The following is a 26,602-nucleotide window of genomic DNA, read 5'->3' on the forward strand; positions in this document are numbered from 1 at the left end:
ATAAGAATGCTACTATGATTCGCATGCTATAAAGATTTTAAATTATTTCAAATGGATGTAAAAAGTGCATTCCTAAATGTTTACATAAATAAGGAAGTATATGTAGAACAACCCCCGGGTTTTGAGGATCCAAAATTTGAGGATCATGTATTCAAACTTTCTAAAGCTTTATATGGCTTAAAACAAGCCCTTAGGGCTTGGTATGAAAGACTTAGCAAATTTCTTATAGAAACAGAGTTCAGAAGAGGACAAATAGATACAACATTATTTATAAAATCTCAAGGAAAAGACATTCTATTAGTTCAAATATATATTGATGATATTATTTTTGGATCAACAAATAAATCCCTATGCGATGAATTTGCAAATATAATGCAAGGAGAATTTGAAATGAGTATGATGGGCGAATTGAAATTTTTCCTAGGACTACAAATAAGACAAGAAGATGAAAGGATCTATATATCCCAACAAAAATATATTAAGGATCTTCTTAAAAAATTCAATGTTCAAGATAGCAAACCCATAGCTACTCCTATGAGTAATTCATTATATTTGGACAAAGATGAGATAGGACAAAAGGTGGATAATAAACTGTTTAGAAGCATAATTGGATCATTATTATATCTAACAGCAAGTAGGCCGGACATTATGTTTAGTGTTTGCCTATGTGCTAGGTTTCAATCCGATCCTAAAGAATCTCACCTAAAAGTAGTAAAACGAATTTTTAGATACTTAAAAGGATCATCTAATCTAGAACTATTTTATCCCAAATCAAATGAATTTCTTCTTGAAGCCTATACTGATGCTGACTATGATGAATGCAAAATTGATAGAAAAAGCATTAGTGACTCATGTCAATTTCTAGGAAAATCGTTAGTATTTTGGTCTAGTAGAAAACAAAATACCGTCGCACTCTCTTCCATCGAAGCTGAATATGTAGCAGCTGGAAGTTGTTGTGCTCAAATCTTGTGGATGAAACATCAATTAGAAGATTATGGCATAAAACTTAAAAATATACCAATAAAATGTGACAACACAAGTACAATAACCTTAACAAAAAATCCCGTATTTCATGCTCGAACTAAGCACATTGAAGTCAAACATCACTTTATAAGAGATCATGTTCAAAGAGAAGATATATAGTTAGAATTTGTTGACACAAACCATCAAGTAGCTGACATATTTACTAAACCTTTGGACAAAAATAAATTTGAAATTTTTCGCAGTGAACTAGGAATGATAATTTTTGTGGGATGATGTTCAATATGAAATGTGTATTATTTTTCTTAAGTAATTGATTTTCTTTAAAAGCCTTTTTAAGAAACTGTCGACATGTTGCCTCATAATGTTGACATTATTCTAACAAGATGTCGACAGAATGTTCAAAATTGTCTACCGATCAATAAGGCAAAAATCTAAATCGTGAGAACTTAGGAAAACTGTCGATAGGTCTATCAAAACTGTCAACCAATTTTCAAAACTGTCAACATTCTAAATAATTTTGTCGACAGTTTCTGTCGAGGGCTTTTAAAAACCCATGACCATCGACCTTCTCATTCAAAGAAATCCCCCCTCTTTCTCTCCCGTCTTCGACTCTCTCTACTCTCTATCTTCCTACTCACTCGATTTCTCCAATTCCCCCTTATTCCTTCATCAATTTTCGGTTCAAATGGCTAGAACCAAGCGACCTCAAGCTGCGGCCAACGTCCAGTCCACTGAACCCACTGATGTTCAACGATTAGTTCATATTTCTAGAAACTTAGAAAGGTATTCTACTTCCTTTGCCACTCGTGATGTTCTTCTTGGTCGGGTTCTTACTTTTGACTTTCTCAATGATATTAGTTTTCCCTATGCATCAAATCTCGAAAATTTTGGGTGGACAACCTTTCTTACACTTCATAGAAATGTCTATGAAGATGCTGTCAGAGCCCTATATTGCAATGCATCTAATGTATTTGATCGCATTCCCTCTCTCAATCAATTCAAAACAAATGTTTGTGGAACTCCATTTGTTATCAATACCAATCTTATTCACAATCAGATTAGAATTCCCACTGGTGGTGCAGTTTATAATTCTAGTGATTTTAATTTTGATTTAGCAGCTAAAACTATTTTTGAGGATGAATCCTTACCTTGCTTCATTAACGCTTCCACAAAATTGTCTATGATGGGTCGTCTTCTCCATCTTATTGTTGTTCATATTATTTCTCCTCGTAATGGCAACTTTTCTGAAGTCACAAAAGAAGATTGTTGGATTATGTTTCACATCATGACTAGACAAAGAATTGACTTATGTTCTCTCATCGTAGGAGAAATGATAGGTGCATTCACAACTAAGAAAAGATGTCTTCCATATGGCATGCTCCTTAGTGAAATTATTGACTCAAAAGTTGACAATCTAGGAAATGTTCGTCGTATATTTATGCTCCCTTAAAAAATTCTTAGCGAATCTTCCCTTAGCCGTGTCAGTTTTACCAAAACTAAATCCGGTCAATGGGTAAAATCCAAGAAACGTCAAAAGCCATCTAGTGAGGATGATCTTCTTCCAAATGAAGATATCCCTTCTCCTCTTTCTGCTTCTCCACCTCATCACATAAGAGAATCTTCTCACTCCTAAGATGATGCTGTCGTTCATGGTATCGCCTATCTCAAAACTAAAGTTGATTCTCTTGAAGATGAGATGAAGGAGATAAGGGTTAATCAAGATAATGCTGCTATTCAAATGAATCATATGACGCAGCTTCTAGAAGCTCTTCTTTCCCACATACCTCCTCCTGGTCCATCATCACTGCAGCATCAGCCTCCTCAAGAGCCTTACCAATTTTTCCATGATGTTCTCACATATTTCTTTTACTATGTAGTGCAACTTTCTTTTTGTCTAAATTTTTTATGCAAGGATAAATATATGTATTCTTTCTTTTACTTAATACCTTGCCTACTCTTATGGATATTTGTTTCTCTCTACTTGAATGCTCAATATTTGATAATATTTTTCTTAAGGGGGAGTATTTTGTAAATTGCTTCATTCTCCAGTTCTTTCTTATTTTCAGGGGGAGTCTTTTGTAACTTGCTTTTGTGTCTTCCTAGATCTTTTTGATTTTTGTCAAAAAAAGGGGGAGAAGGGTGGTGTAAAATGGATTTCAGATTTCAATAAATTATTTTTATATATAGTTTTTGTCATCATAAAAAATGGAGAGATTGATAATTTGCTTTAAGTTTTGATGATGATCAATGTGAATGGTTTGTTTGGAAAAATATATTTACACTCGTTTTGGTTTCAATCAAAATGTTATCAAAATCATTATTTAATTACTTGATATCATGTTGAACATATTTTCAATATTAATCAAAATCAAAAAAGAGAATGTAGTCTTTTAACTCAAAAATAGACAGAAAATATCGATAGTTTTGAAAGAACATGTCGACAGTATCTTTTGTTTGGGAGAAAATGTCGATAGTTTATCATAATCTGTCGACCGGTTCTTTAATTTTCAGCCCAAACTGTTGACAGTCTTAATTAAACTGTCGACATGATAAAAGCATGCTCTCGGTTTCTAAATGTCGACAATCACTGCATCAACACTGTCGATAGTTGTTTAAATTTGAATTAATCTGTCAACAGCTTGTAAATAAGATGTCGACAGTCTCTATGGCATACAAATTTCAACGGTTAAAATTCCTTCTTCCATGATGGTGTCTCCACTTGCAACGGGATGATTTCAAGTTCTGTCTTTCAAACCTCTATAAATGAAAGTTAAGAAAAAGAATTTGAGCTACCGAAGCAATCTATCAATTAGCTCTCAAGTGCTTATCAATTGTGCCCTAAATCTCTTGCTCTTAAGGCTTGTATTCTATTTGTTTCAAAGCATAATTTGTAGCCTTGTATTTATTCTCGATTACATTGTAATTAAGTGGGCAAACTAATATCTTGTATCATTTCTTATGCTCCTAGCTTGTATAGCTAGAGGACCTACTTGTTAAAGTAGAGAGTTTTGTTGCCTAGGTTTGTTAGAGGGCTTGCTTATTTGAGCAAGAAGTTTGTATCTTCCTAGCTAAATGCTAGAGGGCCTATCCGGTGTGATAGGAGAGTTATAGTGTTTTGCTTGAAAATCCTTAGTGAGGAGCTAAGGTAGTGGATTAGGCTTAGTTAAGCCGAACCACTATAAATCCTTGTGTTCTTGTGTGCTTGTGGTTATTTCATTTTATCTTTTCAAGCATTTCTTTTATTTCTCTCTTGTTTCATATATTGTGCTATTTTAAGGTCTTGAGTTTTAATCGAAGTTGTGGTCTTCTCAAACAACATATTCATTTACCAAAAGAATTTTTAATATACCAATTCACCCCCCCCTCTTGGTATGTGCCATAGCCTTCTCTATTCTATCAAAATATTTCAAGGGCGTAGCCCGAGTTAGATGATGAATCATCTAAGTAAGGGTACATCATTCATATCTCATGGGTGTATGCAAATGCAAAATGTCATCACTCTTTTTGTTTGAATCGACCGCACCCAACTGTTACACTCCATTTTTACGACTTCCTTACCAGGTCGAGGTGTATGGGGGAACCCTTGGTAGAGCAGCGATGTCAGTCCCTAATCTCAAAACCATGCAATGCATGACCAATAATATCATCATATACATATGCAAAATTTATCATCAGTACATGTGAATGCACTCTACATGATGTATAGCATAACAAGGCATGTCAACATGATAATGCCATTTACAAGTCATAACCTCTTGCATGGAACAAAATCCATTTTTTTTGGTAGAACCACTCACCTTAATTTCGCTTTTCGAGATTTCTCAAAGAACGAGTTGACCTCAAAAATCGTGCAAATCTCCAAATCCTATAGACAAATTTCCTCATGATCAATAAATATCCAAGAAAATTAATATTTATGATTTTCCTAAATTTTTTCATAATTTTCTCTTATTTTCCATAAACCTTATTTTTCTCAAAATAATATCTCCTCAAGTTTTTTTTTTTTTTCAAATTTTCTCCACAATAATTCGTAAAATAATATTCCTAATTTTCTAAATTTTTTTGGAATTTTTTCCCATTTTTTCCCTACTTCTTTCTCTTTTTTTTTTTTTTTTTCTATTTTTGTTTTATAGAATTTCCTCGTACCTTACACGCCTTACGCCTGCGTGCAGCCCACTTGTCTTTTTCGATGAGCTTGCTCACCATCGGCGACCAGCAGACCTCTTTTTCTCCTAATTTCTTCTTGCTTCTTGTTTTTCTCAACCTCCCGAACACAATGGAATGCTTTAAACCTAGAAATAACCTACTGAACACCCTCAAATGACCGATTAAAGCCTCGGCTCTAACAACCTAGGCGACTCCGGCAACCCTTGAAATCCCTTCAAACTAACTTGAAAACTCCCCACAATCTCCAGAAATGATCCTCACAACCTCTAGAACAAAAACCCTATATCAAGAACCCTTGATTCTCTCTTTAACACGAGCAATCCAAAATTTAATTCTTGGTGAAATCAGCTACCTTCAAACCCCTATTTATACCTGATCTTGGAGCCTAAACGAGCCATACCTAGTCTAATCCAACCCCTTAATACTTGATACGACCTTACCTAACCTCAAATATTGATGATTCATCACGAAAACCCTTTCCTAAATTTTAGGTGGCTCTCAACCATGCCTCACCATTCTTTTGTCTAATCACGACCATACCTGGCCATTTCTCGACCCATACCCTACCCAATCAACTTCCCATACCCTGAAGCCCTCTTTCGAGCCTCTGTAAAACCCCCATGCCAACGGCTGGAGGCTGGCCAGCATGGTAACGATTTGGTCAGTGGTGGTCATGGCTACCTTTTGAAATTTTACATTTTGGCCCCTACTAATTCCTAATTCCATTTTGACAATTACTTGAGGCCCCTAAGCTTTGATATCTTATTGTTTGGACCCCAAATTTCCATTCTCTTCGTTTGTCCCAACAAGTTTGAAAAAATATCATTTTTGACCCTAAAATTTAAAATCACACTTAGGCCCAAAACTTATACAAAATCACGTTTGGTCGTGAATTCTTTCAATTTACCCCAAATTCACTTTAGGGTTATTCCTTATGAAAAACTTAACTCTTTTTGGGGTTTCGTTACCCTTTCGTAAGTCCCTTACGATGATTCAATTTTCTAGGCTGCTTCGTAACTATACTAAAAATAGTCTCTGATTTAATTTCTTTCAGTGTTAAAAATCTTATCTCGATACGCTTGCCAATGATATTTCTTTCTTTTTAGGCATTTACGTTTCAGGGTACTCTCATCCATTGATTCGGCTATTTAAGATTTTTAAACTGTCTCCTAGTCTCTTCTTAACATTACGAAATACGCAATATTTCTCATAAATATGACATATTTATTTATTTAAACTTGGGATATTACAGAGTATCCTTCACATGGGTTTGAAGACTCTTCATAGCCATCAGATGGCTTGGGCCTAGGAGGCTCTAAATGAGTCTTGGGCCTTGGCAATGCTAAGGCTTGGCCCACCCGAAGGGTTTTTAGAGGCTTCAGTAGGTTCTTTCCTGGGGATGTTCTTCAAGGTCATCCAAATCTTTAGCTTACTTGGAACATTCCTATGAATTTTGGGATTTTATGGCTTTGATTTTTCTAGGGCACCCTATAACAATGGCTCCCCACTCTTACCTTTGGTTGCAAGGCAAAGGGAAGAGTAAAAACATGGGTGCTTGACATCCGAAAATTGGGACATGGGCTAACTTGAATTTTCCTTTGGATATGAGTCATTGGAGGGAAAGTCTCTGGGTGACTTTGGTGGTACTTAGGCTTTTGAAGGCTAGGACAATAAATTGGTGGTGGTCCCCTATGCGTCACATTTTCGCCTTTCTTCCCAAAAAGCTTGTGACAACCCAATTTTTTAGGACAAAGAGCAAGGTGGCTACGTGTTGTATTTACAATGGTTACTTATGCGATCGCCGGGGGAGGGGGGAAATAGAAGACACTATGTGTGGTTTAAAGGAACTTCTCGTGAAGTGGCTCATCCGTAAAGGACAATAACTTATCTATGTTATGTTGGATATCTAGGAAGTTAAGTAGTTATTGGGATGGACTAATTCTTAGAAATTTAAGGGTAAGTCTCTAAGCTAGTGTAAGGATTATTAATTATCTTGTTTATAGTTTCGTGGAACTTGTTATATTTATATTTGGGAAGAATGCATGATCGATTAGTATGAAATGTATTCGGATACATCAAGCTATATATTCGGATATGTGAAGTCTTATTTGAATATGTGAAGCATGGAGAAATAGCCAAATCCAGTTATGAGAGGTATTATTCGGATACACCAACTGTAACACCTCATTTTTCCCAAGTGCGACATTAACTTGAGATTTCGGGAATATATTTTTTTCCAACATAAACTTAACATAAATCATTTCCTAACAACCCCATTCTACCTCTATATCAAACTTAATAATTAATAAGTTAAGATAGGTAATATCATCACATATGCAGAAGCAAGATCGAAACTTCAAATGATACATAACTGCAAATTTCTTTATTCATAATATAGAAACCGTACCATTATTTGACATGACATTTTCAAATCAAAATACATAGAGACTCATCTCTCAGCAACATCTACTAAACACCTCAAACATAGTCAAAATATATGCTAAAGATCATTGAAAGGGCCCTGGAGAATATGGGATCAACTGTATTGTTGAAGTTATGTGAATGTTAGTTTTGGTGAAAATTGATACCCTTTATTTCAGCAGGATGGAAACAAAGAGCCCTATGAGATTGGTTGAAAGCACTGGAGTAGATTTGCACCACCACTTAATAACGTTGTAGCAGATGAGTTAGGATTGCTCCTGAAGGGGCTAGACTTAATGGAGATTAGAGAAACATGGTCCCCAATCGAAGTGGTAGTGCACCTCCGAGTGTAGAAGGGTCTTTTGCAGCTTTTGGGAACCTCATGGCTCGACAAAGCTCTAGTCTGAATGCAAACTTGGCCACTTTTAGCGGTTTAATGGGAAATTGTGAATCTGAGGAGCAGCTTCGTGCTCATCCATCGTATGTTGCCTATTATTATTCAAATGTTAACTTGAATCCAAGGCTTCCTCCACCTATACTCTCAAAGGAGAATCGACAACTAGTAAGTCAATTTGGTGGCCTTGGCAATAAAAGTAGATTGACCTCTTTCAATAATAGTAGGAATGGGTCCCTGCACTTTGCTAGGGGTTCCCTTTCTACTCATAATGAGGAGCTTGAGGATGATAGGCCATCTTGTCAAACTTAAGATAATTATTCAAAAAGTAATAATGCATTTATGCCTGGATATGATGTAGCTTTGGCTGCTCATCATAAAAGCTTGGCCGATCTTATACAAGTATAAATCTAGATCTAAATTATTTGCTATTTATATTTTGTATTTCTTTTTCTATATTTCTGGTTTCTGGCTACTTTAGCGGTCCTTATAATGCATGTTTGTTGTGGAGAGATATTTTACTTGGATTTTTTCACATATATGTCATATGTAAAGCTTTTAGCTTGCTATCAGTGTTTGGGACCTGTTATTAAATGGTGTATTGGTAAATAATCAACAGCTCAAACACTGATGTAATGATATTCCATTGTTGTGATATTGAGGAAAAAAAAGATTTAATCATTAATCATATGTTTTCTTTCTTCCCTTGATGTGCAAGTTAATAGGAATTGAGTTTATGTTTGTTTGTGTGATTTCTTTCTTTTCTTTTTTTTTTTAATCCAACCTAATCTATTGGGCACAATCATACGAGTGATGCTATTATGGAATTAACAATCTCATGAAGCCATTTTTGCAAATGTTCTTCCTATCAATACAAAAGGCTAACGTTATGTCGCACATGGCAAATGAACTCACACTTAAAAAGTCTAATGAATTATATGATTGTACCTCCTTGATGTAAATTCCTATCAAATCCATGTTTCTTATCGTCAGTTCTTGTGTCTAGATCACACCCGGTTAGTATTCTCTTCCTTTTGTTTCTTCTCTTGCAAATGTTGATTGAGTACTTTTTGGAGTCTTGAGTCCTTTTTGTGTTTGCTTGGAAATTAGATTGTTAACTAGCTATTATTGATCACAACTTCTATTTTGTCTGGTTTCTTGAAAATTATGCCTTTTACCAAGGAAGCGTCGCCTGAGAAAGTCTCAAGAGAAGGGAGAGGAATTGTGCTTGTTTTTAAAGGTAGCTTCTCAATTCCTCCTTTTGCATGTGTTTGGGTGGTGGTGTGAAATTTGAAGAAGAAAATTGTTATGGCATGGAGATGGGAATCATGGGATTTGCTTAGTACTTAGGCTACTTTAAAAATAGGTTTAGGTTGCCATCCATCAACTAGGTAGCCATATATATATAATCAGCAGTTTCTTAATGGATGTTGGTTGATCATTTCCTCTAAGAGTTAAAGAGACTTCTTCTACATTGTGAAATATCAAAACTTCCCATGAACACTGGGATCTCCTGTACTCGTCTGCCTTTTTAAAATCCATCATCTTCCTCTGTTGCTAATTTTGTAACTATATATTATTATGTTCTTCCTCTTTCATACAAAATATGAGGATTAATTTCTCTTGCTCTCTTTAGAATTCATTGCTATTTTTATACATGTTTTTTTGGTTTTCTTTTTTGTAGCAAGTCGTCAAAAGATGTTAGTATTTTCATTACACATATTTTAATAAGTTATTGGACATGTTTCATTACTTACATTGTTTAAATATCAATAGTGCATGGATAATGAAGAGCCCAATAGAATAGAGTTTTTCAAGGCCACACACTACTCAGCACAAAAAGGATAGACAACATCTATAGCAGAAGAAGCTTATGTAAGATTAAATCATTCTCTCTTTATAACTAAAATTTTATATTGAACATTTTAATTGATGTTGCTTTCCTTCAATGTTTAGGACAAAATGGTTGAGTTGCAAAACCAACCCACATATAGTAAGAACCCAATGTCTGTAGATGACATAATGGATAGTGCTAGGTACTAGGTGTGGATATGTTAAAGGACATGGGTATGGGCCTAAACCTAAATCATTTAAAGCTTTAGAAACAAGGACTTATGAGTTGGAGGTGAAACTTAAGAAGACTCAAGATGAGCTACAAATATGCCAAACAAAATTTGAAACAATAACTCAACTAGAAGGAAAATTGGATACTGTGATGAACGATTACAGCTAATTACTACAATTTTTCGTGAGTTTAGGGATCCAACTGCCTCTTTCGATTCTATATCCTTTAACCCCAAATCAAGGTAAGAATAAAATAACTACTTTTCTATTTACTTTATTGTTAAATAAACTTTACATGTGTCCAACTTGATAAAATTTCTATCTTACATTGCATGTTTCTATCCTTCCAACACAATTACCACTATGACCGCAATACAATTACCACTGTGATTGGTCTTAGCTTCAAATGAATTGCATGCACAATCAACTGAAGGGTTGGAGTGAAGAGGTTGAAGTATATTGTGGTGGTACTTACATCGTCACATTTGAACAAGTTTTGTGAAATCTACTTCTTTAATTCAGAAACTTTACTGATATACTAATTAGATGTTAATTACTTTTATATTTTTGGATGTGTCATATTGGGATTTATTTTTTGTGATTGAGATTTGTTCATCATATATCAATCCATTTTGTGTGTGTAATATGATTTTAGTATTTTTAATTTCAAATTTTGGATCAATTGATAGTGAGTATAATATTTGTCAAAGAAAAAAAATTACAAATTTATACAATTTGCTACAAAAATAATTTTGTCACTTATTAGATTATTCAATTTTGGGTGTGGACTTGTTTTTGTCACCAAATTAACAAGTTTAATTTATGAATTTATGACGATAAAACTTTGGCCACTTATTTATATATACAATTTTGAGTGACATTTTGTTTTGTTGTTACTAAAGATAATATATAATTGCATAAAATTAAGACACTTTTAAATTGTCACCAATTGGTTATCATATTCTCTGATAATTTTATTAACGTTACAAAAGTCATGCCTATAATGACGAAAAGGTCTATATGTGACAAAATTTTTCTATTTTTTGTGGCAAAAAGGTTTGTAAAAAAATATATTTGATAAGTGATGATATTTATGCATCACAAATTAACATACTAACCCAATTTATTAGTGACGAAATCCATATTTGTGACGAAAGATATTTTGTGACGTTTCAGTTTGCATCACCAAATCAAACTTTGATCAAACTATTCAGTGACGATTTGATCTAATAGTGATGAAATATAAAAAGACTATAGTGACACGTCACTGTTGTCACAGTATTTAATGACGAAAGAAATTGTCACTATAAGAAACTCCATCACAGCAGTTTTGTGACGATTTAAACTTAAAGAAGATGCAATTTTATTGGTTTTTGTGGTAGAATTATGCATCACTAAAGGAGATTCCTTTGGCGACAATAAAAATTTCGTCACATTTTCTTTATGCATTTGTGACGAAATATAAAAAATGTCACTAATTACTTTTCCCTATGAACCTAATGTGACGATAGCTATGACGCCATAAAATCGTCACCAATATAGTTTTGTGACGAAATTCTAATCATATGTGACGATTTGTGTGTCGCCACTAATGTCCAAATTTCTTGCAGTGTAATGATTTGTATGGATCTACTTGCTTGACAATTACAATATCCCCTTAGGTTTCGATTCTACTTTTGCAAGTGGTTAGTTATCATTCCTTGATTTATCGTTTCGAGTGTTAAATTTATGTATGTTAGGGATTTTCAAATACGATACTTAGAGATGGTATTGTGGGAAGAGAATATATGTGAGCGGAAAAAAAAACCTAGAATAGTGACATCCCTTGAGAGGGTGGGTCGTTACACTGCTAATACCAACAAAAGGGTTTAGAAGGCTAGTAGGAATGCTCACCCACGATGAATTTCCAATGTTTAAGTTAGTACTCAAAGCAAGTAATTACCCAAAATAAATAGTAAGAATGCTCTAAGTGTCTTGAATTTACTAAATCTGGAAGTTCTTTTTCGAGTCCTATAACTGGGTATTTATAAGGCATAATTCCTGAGAATATCAGAGGGACATGTGTGACACATTCCCTAGATCTCGGGAGGACACATGTCTTGCATTTTAGAGCTACTGGTGTCTTACCAACAAATAGGACCTCTTCGAAGATAATGTTGTTATCTAGAGAGAAGCTCTCATTGGAAAGGATTTTAACAATCTGGAGAGATAACTTCTCCAAAAAAATGCTTGGAATTTGAAAAGAAATATTCTCCGAGAATATTTGTTTTTCTTGAGAGATGGGCTTTATCCGGAAAGACTTCTTCTCATCAAAGAGGAACGCAATGCCCAAGAAAATATCTCCTAGGAGAATCTCTCTTAGGAGAGAATTCTTCTCCGGAGAGAACTATCCTTCTCCGAATTGATTGCTCCTTAGCTTGAAAAAGGCTTTCTAATCCCCCCTCCCTTAATTTTGAGTGGTACAACAAAAGTATACTGAGTAATACTCGATTGGTTAAATCAAAAGCTTTTTCATACTTAGCCAATTTTTCATAAAGATTTTTCTCACAAGCTTTACAGCATATTCGACTAATACAAAAATATACTCAATTGATTTTATCAAGAGGCCTTTTCATACTTAGCCGATTTTCAAAGAGATTTTCTTACAAACTTTACATCATACTCGACTAATACAAAATCATACTCGACTATTTTGAAAGTATTTTTAAGTATGAAGTTTTTATCAATCCTAAGAGAATTATAAGATGTTTTAGAAATTATTAATAAATCAAAATTTATTGAAAATATATTTTCTAATAATTATTTTCTTCATAAATCAAAATACAAATTTCTTAACACCCTAAGTGTTGTGGAGTTTGCATAAGGCATCCCTTATCCTCCTTATAGGCTTGCCAGCCTTCATAGGAAATTTGATGAGGTTTGTTTCTTTGACTGTTGGCCATGATATTGGAGTGTGATTGTATGAGGGGAGTATATTCTATAAAGTGGAGTTGAAGAATATCATCGTATCTTTTGGCCTTCTCTTTCTTCTAGCTTATCTCTCCCATCAAAGTTTTTTTCTTTCCTTTTCTTGTCTCTATATTCATTTCTTTCGATTATTTGTATCACTTCGGCTTGTAAAATGTACTTATTATCCTTAGTAAACAAGTCTGCCAATGTAGTTAGCTTGTTTAGGGCTAAAGATTCTTATAGAGGTGGATCTAGTTCCTTGAAACATGGATGCCATTGCTATTCTGACTTGCAGGTCTCGTATTTCTAGAGCTTCATTATGAAACTTGTCCACGTGTTATCGAATAGCCTCTTTGTTGTTGTTGTTGTTTTTTTTTTTTTTTAATGCTGAGAAAAAAAGTTGGGTTTTTTTTCCTTTGATCGTTGATGACAAACATTTTAATAAACTCAAACCTCAATTGTTCGAAAATAAATATGGAGCCTTAAGCAAACTGTGGTACCATACGAGAGCATGATTTGTTAAGGTCAAAGGGAAAACACGACAAATAATTTCATCTTCCCATCCTTGTAACACCATAAGTGATTCATAGTTTAGAATATAGTCGTAAAGGTCACCCTTTCCTGAGTATGCAATTATCTAGGGTATTTTGGACTTCTTCAGTAAAGGCTTCTCCATGATAGCCGGGGTGAAAGGAATTTTTTTCCTGAGCTAATCCTTTGACACAGAGAACAAATTTTTCAACTCCAAGACTTATTCGATCATTTTTTCCATATCTATCATCTCACGGACAGTGAATGCCGATGGGTTCTCGATTTCATTGATCTTTTTCACAAGACCCCTTGGCGGAGCTTGTTCTTCATCAGTAGACGTGCTTTCAATAGTCTCAAGGTACTTTTCTTTTTGAGGATCCCTTTGGGTGCCCTTGTGCCTCTTCGATGTTCCTTCCCTTTCCTTATCTCGAATTCGAATATGAGAAGGGTCTCAAGTTGTGATCAAGTTCTTTGTGGTTCCAATGTAGTCTCAGAACTTTCTTCATGTACCCCCTAAAGAGGGATCAATCTGGATACAAACTTTCTCAGGGTTGATGGCAGTGCCACTCATAGGGCAAAATTTTGCAATAACCTAGTAACTTCTTGTAATGCTCGCATTTATTCTTTATATTAGTGTTGAAAGGCTTCATACTTCGCTCATGGCACCATGGGAAGAGTCTTCCCAATTGGGTCTATAAGTCACATGGGACGAGTTTCCCGCTGGCCTTGGGGGTGAGTTTCTAGCTAGTTTTGAGAGTGAGCTCCCAGCTAGACTTGGGGGTAGATCCCTAATTGGCCTTAAGGGTGTATTCCAGCTGGTCTTGAGAGTAAGCCCCCAGTTGGTATGGGGTGGATTCCCAGCTGGTCTTGAGAGTGTGCCTTTAGCTGGCCTTAGGGGTAAATTCCCAGCTGGGTTTAGGGGTGTATTCCTAGTTGGCCCTGGGGATGGATTCCCAACTAGTTTTGTGGATAAGGCTCAGGTTTGTGAGGTTGAGAATCTCGAGTGGCATAAAGTGGGCTATTCTGTGGTGGTCTCGTGAGGCGTGAGAGACTGTCTCATGTCCCAAGTGGACACCCCAAGGACTGAGCATCTACTCTTTCTTAACTTTGTTAATTGGTGGTGTTTCTTGTTCGGGCCATTACAAATTGATTCGTTGGTTTTTCATACAATTCCCATAGATGGTGCCAATTAGAGGTGTGCAGTCGATTATAATTGAACTGAATTAACCAAAAAATACTAATTGAACTGAATCGAATGGCATGTAATAACCAAACCGAATCGACCGACTAATCCCAACTAATCGAAACCAAACTAATCGAAATCTAAACCAAGTTAACCGAACTGATAACTGATTTTGTAAAACCATAAATTGATACAGAAATTGATATAGAAACAAACCGATTTACAGAAATGAAATAGAGGAACAACATCAATTGATGTAAAAAAAAAGGCAAAACCATTTATAATAAGGAAGAACTGAAGGAAAACCTATAATGCAAATAAAGAAATACATCAAGAAACTAACCTCACTGAAAGTTAAAAAAAATTGAAAAATATTACAAAACCCTAACCTAACTGTCGATACTAACCTCTGTCGATGGTTGGTCGTTGTTGGTATGGGTTGATCGTCCAAGCACAAGGAAATGAAGAAACAAGGAGACGAAAGGGAAAGACGGGGAGACAAGCTACTGACGACAAAAGAAAATGGATCAAATGAGGAGGCGGCGATTATCGATAGTGACAAACACAAAATCAATTAGGGTCCAATGAGTATCTCTCTCTATCAGTCTTGGTCTCTCTTGACGTCTTGCGTCCGTCTCGGTCCAGCCTTTTAGGTGAGTAAGAGACTCTGCCTTAGGTGCCACTAGGGGGGTTCACGAGTAATAAGATATACACGGTTTGGTTCGATTCTTTAGTTATTATAACCAAAATAACTGAACGGAACCAAATAACCGATTTTTAGAGGAAAATGTAACCGAATCAACTTGCTTCCTATGAAAAACTAAACTGAACCAAACTGAACCAACATAACTTGTTGGTTCAGTTCAGTTAGTTCAATTTACCTGAACTTCTGCTCACCCCTAGTACCAATTGTTGTTGTCAAGATATAATAATGAATTTATTTGAGTAGGAATGTCGTTATTAAATTGCCTAAGTCTACAAGAAAGAAAACAATCAGGGGGACGAGGAGGTTCCCACGCAAACACTCTATTGCTTAAGTCAGACACCAATGATGTTGAAAACTGTAGAATAGAAGTCACACTAGTATTAGTCACACTAGTATTAAAAACATATCTTTTATGAAATAAATGTCTACTTATTTATAGAGTAGAATGGGACAATCCTAAATTTTCTTAGTTTGAGATTTTTTATAGATGATATTTATTTTAATATTCTAATATCTTATCAAAATTAGAATTTTTAATAGATAATATTTATCCCTTCTGTATCAATGTTTTATTAAGATCCTTAAAGGATAATGTCTATTGAGACCCTCAAGAGAATTGACAAATATTAGAATTATCCAATTTGTGCATCGCATGTGACCCTTTATGGAGAAATTTGTACATTTTTAGTCCAAGATGTTATTTTTGGCTTTTAGGATTTTTTGAACTTTTAATGAGTTTTTATCTATGACACAATGCTACTATTAATAAAATTAAAAATATTTATCCAAACAAAATTAATTAAAAAATGTGAAAGTTGAGTATTTTCTTTTTGATAATTTATCCAATTATAATTCCTTTTGATATAAAAAAAATGGGCATAATTTTTAAAACACAGAAGGTGCACTATGTAATTTAATAAAATTTGAAGGTGTAGAGTATAATTTACTTTAAATATTGAAGTAGTTCATCCTGAACACACCAAGTCCAAGTTAAAATAACACTCTCGCTCTTTTTCATCCCTGCTGCTGAACCTACCAGTCATCGGCTCATCGTCTCCGATTCGGATACATAGATAGATATAGACTCGTACACATTGTTAAATCCATACGCAGTACATACATAACTCTGTGCCCATTTTGATCCACAGGGTTTCCTCTCCAACCCTACATTGTTTAATTCGTTACTCTACGGTTTCGTCCTTTCAATTCCTGGAACACACACCTTTATATCTGTCTATATTCTAGGGTTTTTTGTCGGCGCAATTGCTTTGGCGGTGGCCATGAACGGCGAAGATGACCGTGTGGTGCCGGAATTGAAGCTGATCGTGGAGGGAGACAATGGGGACTACGGGGAACTGCGAGAATCGGATTGCTGCCCCGTAGAAGAGTTTGATGGGGGCGGGGCTCAGCAACCTGGAAATCTTGGAAGATGGTCGTGTTTGTGGTGGTGGACTAAGGTCGCGCTGTCGTTGATCTTCGTGGCGGTTTTGGCTGCTGTTTTTCTCAAGTGGATCGGCCCCTTCTTCATGGATAAGGTTCTTCTTTCAGAATAGATTTCTATATATGTCCGTGTTTGTTATTGGTATTATGTGCTGGCAATATATTATATGTCATTGTTTTAGCTATCATTTGTGTCATTAGAAGCTCTATTGATGGTGTACTTTGTTCCAAAAATATTTTTACAGCTCATGTAGATGCAGGAAGGGGCTGTAAATTAGTAAGATAGATTGGCTATTCTGATGAAATTAGTGAATTCTGTCTGCATAATGTGACCGTAGTTACAGGTAGAATACAGTTTTTGTTGGAATATCAATGTGGCATTCGACATCCTAAGAGAGAAGATCAAAGAAGAAGAAGAAGAAGAAGAAGAAGAAGAAGAAGAAGAAATAATTCTACTTTTTTGGGTTTGCCTGATTTTTCTCTGAACATTTGACTAGTTAGTTGTATTTTATATTTTTCAGGTCTGCTAGACATATCAGCTTTGCGTAGAGACATTGTTCAGCACTTTAAGGGCTCGTGACACATTCAGATCTAATATGTAGATAGACAAGAGAATAACTGTTAAAAATTGAAAGCTAAGGCTGATATAAGGATTGGGGCAATTGATGTGAACTCTATCCTTTATAATTTTTCCCCATTGTGTTTCCCCTTGTTTGAGGTGCTTCTTGATGGTTCTGCCAAAATATTGTCTTTAGAAAATCAAGAGCAGGATTATATTCTCCTTTTCTTTCTCCCCACTGTTGATTACTTTTTAATTTACAGGAAATCATCCCTATAATTAACTGGGAGAGGAGCACCTTCTGCACGCCAATTCTAGCAATTTTACTCTTTGCTTCAGTTGCATTGTTTCCTACTTTACTGCTTCCATCTACACCCTCTATGTGGGTGGCTGGTATGACCTTTGGTTACGGGTTTGGTTTTCTGTTAATCATTGGTGGGGCAGCTATTGGCGTATCTCTTCCATATTTCATTGGTTCACTCTTCTATCACAAAATTCAAGTGAGTACCTCTACATTGGCTGCATTTTGCTCCTGATCTTCTATCTTAAAACAGTATTTCTACCCCTCTTTGGTTATTCAAACTAAGCATTTTTTTTTTCATTATTTTGCAGGGGTGGTTAGAAAAGTACCCCAAAAAAGCTTCCATTATAAGATTAGCTGGTGAAGGAAATTGGTTTAATCAGTTTCGGGCTGTCACTTTAATCAGAATTTCTCCATTCCCCTACATAATATACAATTATTGTGCCGTGGCAACAAATGTTAAATATGGACCTTACTTGCTGGGTTCACTGCTTGGAATGGTGCCAGAAATTTTTGTTGCTATTTACACGTAAGAATATCTCTGTCAATCAATCCATCAACCAAATGCCTTTTTCATGTACAGTTTATCTTTGTTTACATAACTCTTTTTTTGAGGATCCTTGTGCATTGGGAATGCCTTTTTGCATAGCTAGTTTCAAGTGATAAGATCTTCCAAATATTGAAAAATGATCACACTTGCTAAATTTGTTGTCTGATACATGCATTTGTACATGTACAACTGTTGAGTGAGAAACCACTTTTCCAAATTAGCTTTCCGAGATGACTACATGATCGTTGAATATTTCAAAACCTGATCTGCTGTTGTATTAACTATACTTCATTGAACAAGTATTTATATTTTATTTATGTTATGATGACATTGTATCTGTATGTATAACGATAACCTTTTCATTGCCTAGAAATCACTGTAGTTATTTTCTGTCCCAGAAGGATGAACCTTGTATACATAGGCATGACACAAAAACTCAAGTCTTTTCAATTCGTTGTTATGATATATGCTTATGACATAAAATATCATTTGTTATCCCCTCCAGATGGAATTGTATACATCTCATTTCCAATGTTCTCCATTTCAGTCTTCACTACCATCTTCTCAAATTTTGAGATATATGTTCACTCATGATATTGTGATTTCACTGAGATTATTGATGCAAGAAAGGATCCATTTAGATGATGGCAAATTGTTAGAAACGATAAGCTGAGTGGATTATGGTCATGCATACTGCAAGGGGTAGGGTTGGGATAGGAGATGGAGCATTATAGGAGGAAACCCCAAAAGTGGCATTGTCACCTAGGATTAGGTCAGGTTTGACTCAGTCCCCCTAGCCAGGTTTTTGACTTTTGGATGTTAAAAAAAGAAAAAAACAAAAAAAGGAAGAGGAAATTTCCTGAAAGATTTATTGAAATTAGTTAGTTGAGATTTTTTCTAATCTCTCTAAGGGCATTATATTGGATTTTTGTTCAGGAAACAATGCTTGGCCTACTTGTGTCAGTGCCATCACTTTTGATTGCATTTGGACAATAACAAGCTCATGATTGACCAGGAGGCTGAGGGCTTGTGTAACTGCTAGCTATTCACTGTTATGTGATCTGAAGTGCATAATAGAAAAGTCAGATCAATGCTATTTACAAGATCCCTTTTATGTGTGTATTGCTTTTGTTGGGCATGGCATTCATGATTGGTATGAATATATTAATATAGTTGCTGACAAACAAGACTATGCAACAAGATATGATGCTACCTACTTCAGTGGAAGTTTAACAGGAAAAGTCCTAAGTTTGTTCTTTTTATTAGTGAGATTGGAAAAAGTGAGATTGGAAAAAACTTTTCTGTTGTAACATTTTATAACTTAAGTGCTTAAAACAGTCGCTCTAGCATGAAAGGATATTGAGTTTATGTCGACTAGAATATTTCAGCAGTAGAGGCAACTTCTGTATTGGTGCCATGGTTCAATATTGATGCGGGACAGTAAAAATTTGCAGAAAGTAGGAAAGAAAGGGATGAGATTAAGAAGAAGCTCGAGAAGAACAAGAGAGAAGAAGAGAAGAGAAAGATTAGCCAAGAGAAGTTCAATACCAATATATTCAATATGAAGAACTGAATAAAAAGTTACATCATGAACCTTATTTATAGGCCAAAACTAAATTTAAATATAATATAATTAGGAATCTATATCTACTATGATTCCAATCCAAATCCTATAATATCTGTAATTGTCTATAAAGATGGAAACAAATCAAAATATAAGATAACAAAATAAATCCTAATCTAAATCTTATCTTTAAAATCAAAAGAGGAAACAATATCAAAATATTTCTATCCTTATGAACCTTATCCCTATCAAATATGCTCCACTATTGCACTTGTCATGTCTATTTACACAATCATATGTTTCTGTTTCATTGGATGTCATCATATATTCATGGTTTTGTTTTAGGTGATAGGGTGTTAAGGCAACTTAAGAATGCTTTTTTTTTGTTGGTTTCCTATGAACCTTACACCTTGGCCAACCCTATAGAATTCTCCACAGATTGTGTTGGCCATATGTCTTGATTGCCATACAACACCCGACTAGCAAAGGTTGGCATGGCACATTTAGGCAACCGACCCTTTTTTACTTAAGAATGTTGGTTTTCATTTTTAATGTATGTTGGTCAATTTTGGATGAGTTTCACTGGTCTCCTCAAATATTTTGGAAATTGTTATAAGCCCCACTGAATTGCTTTAAAAATAGGAAAAGGCTTTCCCAATGGTTGTGACATATTTTTAGCTGTCTTTAATGGGAAAATAACATAGTTGTTGTGTTCTTATTCTTTTTGGATGCAAGAAATTGTAGTAAAGATGAATGCGCATGAGGTGGAACATGTAATTAAGAATTTTCTATTGCACCTTGCAGGCATCCTAAGTTGCCTCATTAGCAAAATATGAAACACACTTCAATACCATTTACATTGAATAGATGTTAAGAAATCATTAAATTAATGAAGAAAAGAATTCTTAAAAAAAATTACTTCCAACAACATATCTATCATTGGTTGTTGCTAGATCATATTATTTTGGCGGAGTTCCATAAACAACTGGATTGTTCATTTAATTCCTTCACTCCGAATTGTAGATTTTTCAAGAGAATTTGCATCTTTACTTACAATGATACAAATATTGAATATCAAGATATGATGTAAATATGCCTATATATATTCGAACCCCCATCTCATCGCAAGAAACACCTTCATGATTCTGGTTGCTAGTAGCTTCACCACCATTAGTTTCTTCTTAGTAAATTGTTGCTTGTTCTCTTCACCAATTCTCATTACATAATACTAGATGTGTTTATTTTATGAAAAAACCCCTCCTGCCTTCTGCTATTCACACACCACAACCATTACTAATAGCCATCCACAATTATGCCAACTTCCATTGCCTCTAACACCACCAACTTCTTCTTCTTTAGTTTCTTTATTATCTTATAGAGAAGTGAATTATTAGCCCCTATACTTTGGCCCAGGGCACAAATTGGCCCTCGTACTTTCAAAATGGCCAATTAAGCTCATGTTAGCTTTTACAATGGATGCCATCTAATGGTTGTTTATATTCCATTAATGGAGTAAAGTTTATCCTAAATAAAATCCTAAGCCTCAAAATCAAACCTAAATCAGAGCTCCAATCACATCGGACATGCTCTGTTGCTAGGGTTCCTGCCCTCAATTTTGGTGAGGTAGGGTTCTTTGATTGTGAATGACTTTGTAAATTTGATTATGAGGTGCGATTGCGATTGAGGGTTCAATTTGGGTTTGAGTTTTGGTTCGATTTGGGTTGTTAGGGTCAATATTTTATACTTCAATTGTCTTTGGCTCCAAGTCTAACGACCTGATCGATACACGAATTAGCTAGAGGTATTATCATATGATGTGGTAATACGTTGTTTGGGAAACAAAATTGAGGTGGGATTAAACAATCCCATTTCTACCACTGGATAATTCGTAGCATTAGTGGGCCATTTTACCCCTTGCATATAAAAGCTCAAATCTTTCTCTCTTTTACTTCCCAAAATGGTCTTTTTAGCACTTAGGCTAGTTATACCTCCAAAATTATAATACCAAACATGGGATAAATTTACTTAAAGGTTATACCTCCTTTTACGCTGGTGAGAAGGGTTATTTGGCCCTTTTGAAAGTAAGAGTGCCAATTTGGCCTCGAATCTAGAAGTATGAGGACTTATTTGGCCCTTCTGAAAGTAGGAGGGCCAATTTGGCTTGCAAGCTAAAGTGCAGGGAGCTCATTTAGCGATTGCTGGAATAGGTGGTATCCATGGAAATGGTGATAATGGTTAGTAGTAGCAAGTGGGTGGGCAATGATAGTGGTGATAATATCCAGAAAAACATAGGAGTCAACATGGTGGTGAAGGTGGTGGTTATGTTTTGGCAACTTTAAGTAAGAGAAATTGATATGGGAATATGTGGAATGATGTCTGTGTGGGAGGTAAGGGGTGAACATATGGACCTTATCTGATTAAATGTGACTAATTGTGCCTAAAGCTCAATTTAATGTGAGTTTTTTATTCTGTTTTTAAGAGGTGCAGTATATTCTTATTTTATGATTGCATGAGCACTATGAATTTCTTGAAGATAGTTTTATCTATGACTTCTTAAATGATGAAGTCTAGGATTGCTGGTCCTAATAGAAATCTCATAGCTTTTCCTAAGCCAGATGCTTGGTCCATGGCATATTTGATGAGAAATTAGACTTGTTAGATTTTAATGTTTGATATTGGGATTTAGGTTTTATTTGAATTTTGGAATTTAAATTTACAATTTTTATGACTTTCATTTATTTTGTTAGGATAATCATAGTTACGGTAATTATGATAGGATATTTAGTTATTTATCTTATTCCATCTAGATTTTAGATTTTATCTTCTGTTTATTTTCTTAAGATAATTGGAGTTAGACTAATTTTCTTTTAGTTAGGCCTTATGATGTAATCAAAGATTAAGCTTTTCATATTGAGTACAGAAATTTTCTGTTTTTCCTCCCCTTGAAATTTCTCTCTTTTCTGTCAGTTCTTTCTTAAGATTCTTCTTCTCATCTTCCCTAATTTCTTCTTGTTCTCGCAACTTTCTGCAATCTTTGCATCAATGTTACTTCTAAAGTTACTGACTCCAAAAAGTCATGTAGGACAAGCACTGCAATCTGAGGTAGTTGTATTGACACCACTACTTGATGGATAAATTGTGAGACTTGGTTTTCTGTCTGGAAGAGAGGCCTATTGGGGCTTATATGTCTCTTCTGTTAGTAATTGTAGCCTTTGTTCATCTGTCTTGAAAGAGGAGTGACTAAGAATGATGATGACCATAACAGTTAACCTGCATCTATGAGAAAAAATCATCCCGCATCCTTCCTCAAACCTACACTAGGTTGAACATCTCTGCCCCATTCGGGTCTCACTGAGCTACCTGGTTTTGGTTGAGAAAATCGGCATGGATTAAACTTGTGTAATCTTTAAATCATTTTCATAATGATGTTTAATTAAAAATAAAAACAAATGCTAAATATATAAACATATGACAATAGTATTCAAACAGCAAAAATATTTCTTGAAGATCATGGAGAAATTTCCTCAAAAGCTTCTTGTGTATTTTGGTATGTTAGCAGTAACTTAGTTATTCATGATGAGGCATGCTAGCTTCACTCAACCCTTGGCACAGTTGGTCTGGACCTCTTCCATAATATAATTGAGGCAGGCTCCCAGCAGAGGTCTGCAAATTGGACTTGAATCCTATTTGCCCCCTGCTTCATGTTATATAACCTTTAATTCTTTTTCAAGTAATCTGCCCGCCCCCCTAATGGTATGGTTCGGATATGTTCCACTAGGTTAGGGGCAGGTTTAGGCCCAACTTTTTTGGATTAAATTGACATCCCTGGTCATCTCTTGCGGCTGTAGACAAAGTAAAAGAAAAAATGTGTCTGCTATTTCGCATGTAAGTTAGGTTAATGGTTATCAATGGTCTCTCTAACTGTTGCTCTTTGTAGTAATGCGGCAATGCTTATGCAGGAACTTGTGTCTTGAGGTCTTAAAATTTATCATCTAAGATTTTGGCCACATCATTATTATGAATATTTGAGGAATTGGCCGCTTCCAATGCTCTGTCTTGGCAGGGTATGACCTGCTTCTCATATTGGTTTGGCACCTCCACCTGGGTAAAGGAAATTTAAATCTATTGTTTGTTTATACAGAATGAATGTGAATTGGATGCAGAGCAGCAAAGAGGAATTGCAGAAAGTTGAGGGAAGGGAGAAGAAAATAGGGAAGTACCTAACCCAAAAAAAAAAAAAAAAAAGGTGGAGTGAAATAAGAAATCTAAATTGCAATTTCAAATTCAACCCCCTTTGCATCCATATTTTGCCTATTTATGGGCTAAAGATAAACCAATTCTAAAAATAAAAAGCTGAAATCGAAAATCTAAATTTCAAAATTTAAATAAAACCTAAATCTGAATATCAGAAATTAAAATTTAATACATCCAATATCTCATCAGAATGTCTTAAGTCTCCAGGTTGGTACTTCCAAAGGATGGGACAACCTGGAAAAATATACAGAGTGCTGGTAAACATATGTTGTCTGACCTGTCAGTGTTGTATATTGTAAATGCTGTGCCACCAACCCTGACTTGGTTAGGATAAGGTGCAATTGATGATGATGACTATGATTCTACAGCTCTGATTGCACAGGTCATATTGCATCTCTATGAACATCATTTTGCCTTGAGCATTGACCACTTCACATAGGTTTCCTGTTTATATATTTAGTGGCCATTTACTTTTATCTTAAATGTTGTTTTTGTGTGTCATATGTTATTCTCTTATATAATTCTTATGCCTTCTCATTTTTGTTTGGAGTAGTTTCTCTTCCTTTATATGATGCCAGAAGAAACCAGCGTTACTGTATCTTGATTTTTTTTTTTTTTTTGTTAAATGCACTTGTCCTCCTAACTGATAAAATTGGTTGGTTTTTATGTCATTGTAGTGGTATATTAATTCGAGCTTTGGCTGATGCGTCACACGATCGAGTCTCCCTTTCAGCACCACAAATCATCTTTAATATTCTCGGTTTTTGTGCAACTGTGGCCACAACGATAATAGTTACAATATATGCAAAACGACGGCTCAAGGAACTACAAGAGGCAGATGAGCTACTGCTGCTACAATAAGCTCCTCTTTCCTTTCTTCTCCCTGATTCTCGTATGTTTTACAGCAGAGAATCATCATATTTGCAGATGTAAAGAAAGAGGAACGGCTGGATGGATGGGTTTTGATTCATTCGCTTCATCCTCTGGGTTACGTGATGATGATGTGATGTCAATAGAATTCTGGTGAAATTGTTTGGGCTGTAATTCATTGTTGGCATCTGCACTAATAAACCCCACTGTATCTGGGCTTTGAGGAGGAGGAAGAGGAGGGAGTCATTTGTATATATAATTGAAATGCTGTAAAGATTTGGTGAAATTCTTTGGACCTGTGGGATATGTCCGTCCAAGGTTGAACCCCTCTTTCCCAGTTGACAACAAAAATTGTGGATATATATATATATATATATCTATATTTATTGGAATGATAGTGTTCCTTATCTTGAGTTTGAGATTGCCTTTGTCATTTCCTTTTAAGGGGATATTGCACTCACTCTGGACTTATGTGATTCGTGTCGTTTAGTTTTTTGTGGTTTATTTATTTTTGTTCAAACAGTTGATTTTTGTCAGTTTAAAAATGTCTGGATGAAGTGTTCAAATTAAATTACGAGGATCTCTAAAAATATTTTTAACTACAGAAAATGTTAAAATAACTTAAATTATAGGGAGTTAAAATGTAAGTTATTTATTAGTCAACAACCGTCTTGCTATCTCTATCAAATTAGGAAATGAAAAGGCTAAGTCACTATTTTGTCTAATGACTGTTTGATGAAATTTGACTTTTATGGCTAAAGCAGTTGTTTGCTATTGTAAAGGTCAGGGGCTTCTCGGTTCCCTGTCTCTTTTATAGTTCCTTTACTCTATGGTGTTTGTTTTAGTGGGTCACAGTTAAAGGGAAATAGGAATGAAAACAAGAATGATTATTTGTTGTATTTTGAAAAGAAAATAATAATAATAATTTTTTTTTAAGAGAATGTTCATTTCATCACATGAGGATACGTTGATTTGATTTCCTCAAAATCTTAGATGAAATTTTGATTTCATTCTTTAAAAAATAATTTAATTACTTTTTTATCCTTTACACTTTTTGAAAGTTCCAAAAAATCTTTAGAAAAAAAATAAAAATAATATCCTATTAACACCTGTTGCAAGATGCAACAATTAAATTTTGAAGAGATTGTCTTAATAAGGTAGCGAGTGACCCTTGGTCACGTGACCTGAGTACGAGTGACCTTCCAATGACGAGTGATCGCCTTGAGAAAGAAGCTCATTGTAAACTCTTTAATGCTTAACTTAGTCTCGTGCCTAAAAGAGAATTATAATCTTAGCAGTATAGTGAGCGTACCTTTGTTAAAGGAATAACCCGTTATTTATATAAAGGGAGGAGACTGACAGGTGGAAGGAAACCCGTAACCTTTGGCAAACATCCCGGAGTTAAGCTTAACTATTTCAACTATCTCTGGATGTTACTCACATAGACACCTACGTACCTAGTTGTGGCTCTTGCACGTCATGGCCTTTCACATGGAAGGCAACCTTTCAATGTCACCTAGCACACGGCCACGCGGCTTCGCGTGTCACCTCGCTACTATTGGGTGACCTTTTGCTCAACTAGCCGGCTACCAAGTAACCCTTACTCGTCTTGTTGTGCTAAGCCTTGCAGCAATTACCTTCTTATTGCACTCCCTGCAACAGACT

The 26,602-nt window shown here is 35.1% G+C and overlaps 1 protein-coding gene and 1 non-coding gene across 3 annotated transcripts; one reads left to right on the forward strand and one right to left on the reverse strand.

The window, feature by feature from the left end:
• Positions 1-16,399: 16,399 nt before the first annotated feature.
• LOC127812442 (uncharacterized) lies at positions 16,400-25,323 on the forward strand. Of its 2 annotated transcripts, XM_052352818.1 has the most exons (5): positions 16,400-16,548; positions 16,645-16,934; positions 17,662-17,898; positions 18,011-18,228; positions 24,745-25,321. In XM_052352818.1, the coding sequence occupies exons 2-5, from the start codon at positions 16,680-16,682 to the stop codon at positions 24,926-24,928; spliced, it is 894 nt and encodes a 297-aa protein (XP_052208778.1). In that variant the 5' UTR covers positions 16,400-16,548; positions 16,645-16,679; the 3' UTR covers positions 24,929-25,321. The 2 variants fall into 2 exon arrangements, with proteins under 2 accessions (XP_052208778.1, XP_052208780.1); XM_052352820.1 differs by having other exon boundaries at positions 16,527-16,934; positions 24,745-25,323.
• LOC127813820 (U11 spliceosomal RNA) lies at positions 20,206-20,336 on the reverse strand. Its single transcript, XR_008026225.1, has one exon. It is a non-coding gene; the product is annotated as a U11 spliceosomal RNA (small nuclear RNA).
• Positions 25,324-26,602: the final 1,279 nt, after the last annotated feature.

The sequence above is a fragment of the Diospyros lotus genome, chromosome 11 (genome assembly GCF_014633365.1).
Source record: "Diospyros lotus cultivar Yz01 chromosome 11, ASM1463336v1, whole genome shotgun sequence".
In the NCBI taxonomy this organism is placed as follows: Eukaryota; Viridiplantae; Streptophyta; class Magnoliopsida; order Ericales; family Ebenaceae; genus Diospyros; species Diospyros lotus.

Bases quoted from the DNA above. Each gene is read 5' to 3' on its own strand.
- LOC127812442 (XM_052352818.1), top strand. From the start codon at position 16,680: ATGAACGGCGAAGATGACCGTGTGGTGCCGGAATTGAAGCTGATCGTG. The intron at 16,935-17,661 runs GTTCTTCTTTCA...TTTAATTTACAG, and splicing joins GCCCCTTCTTCATGGATAAG to GAAATCATCCCTATAATTAA. The intron at 18,229-24,744 runs GTAAGAATATCT...ATGTCATTGTAG, and splicing joins ATTTTTGTTGCTATTTACAC to TGGTATATTAATTCGAGCTT.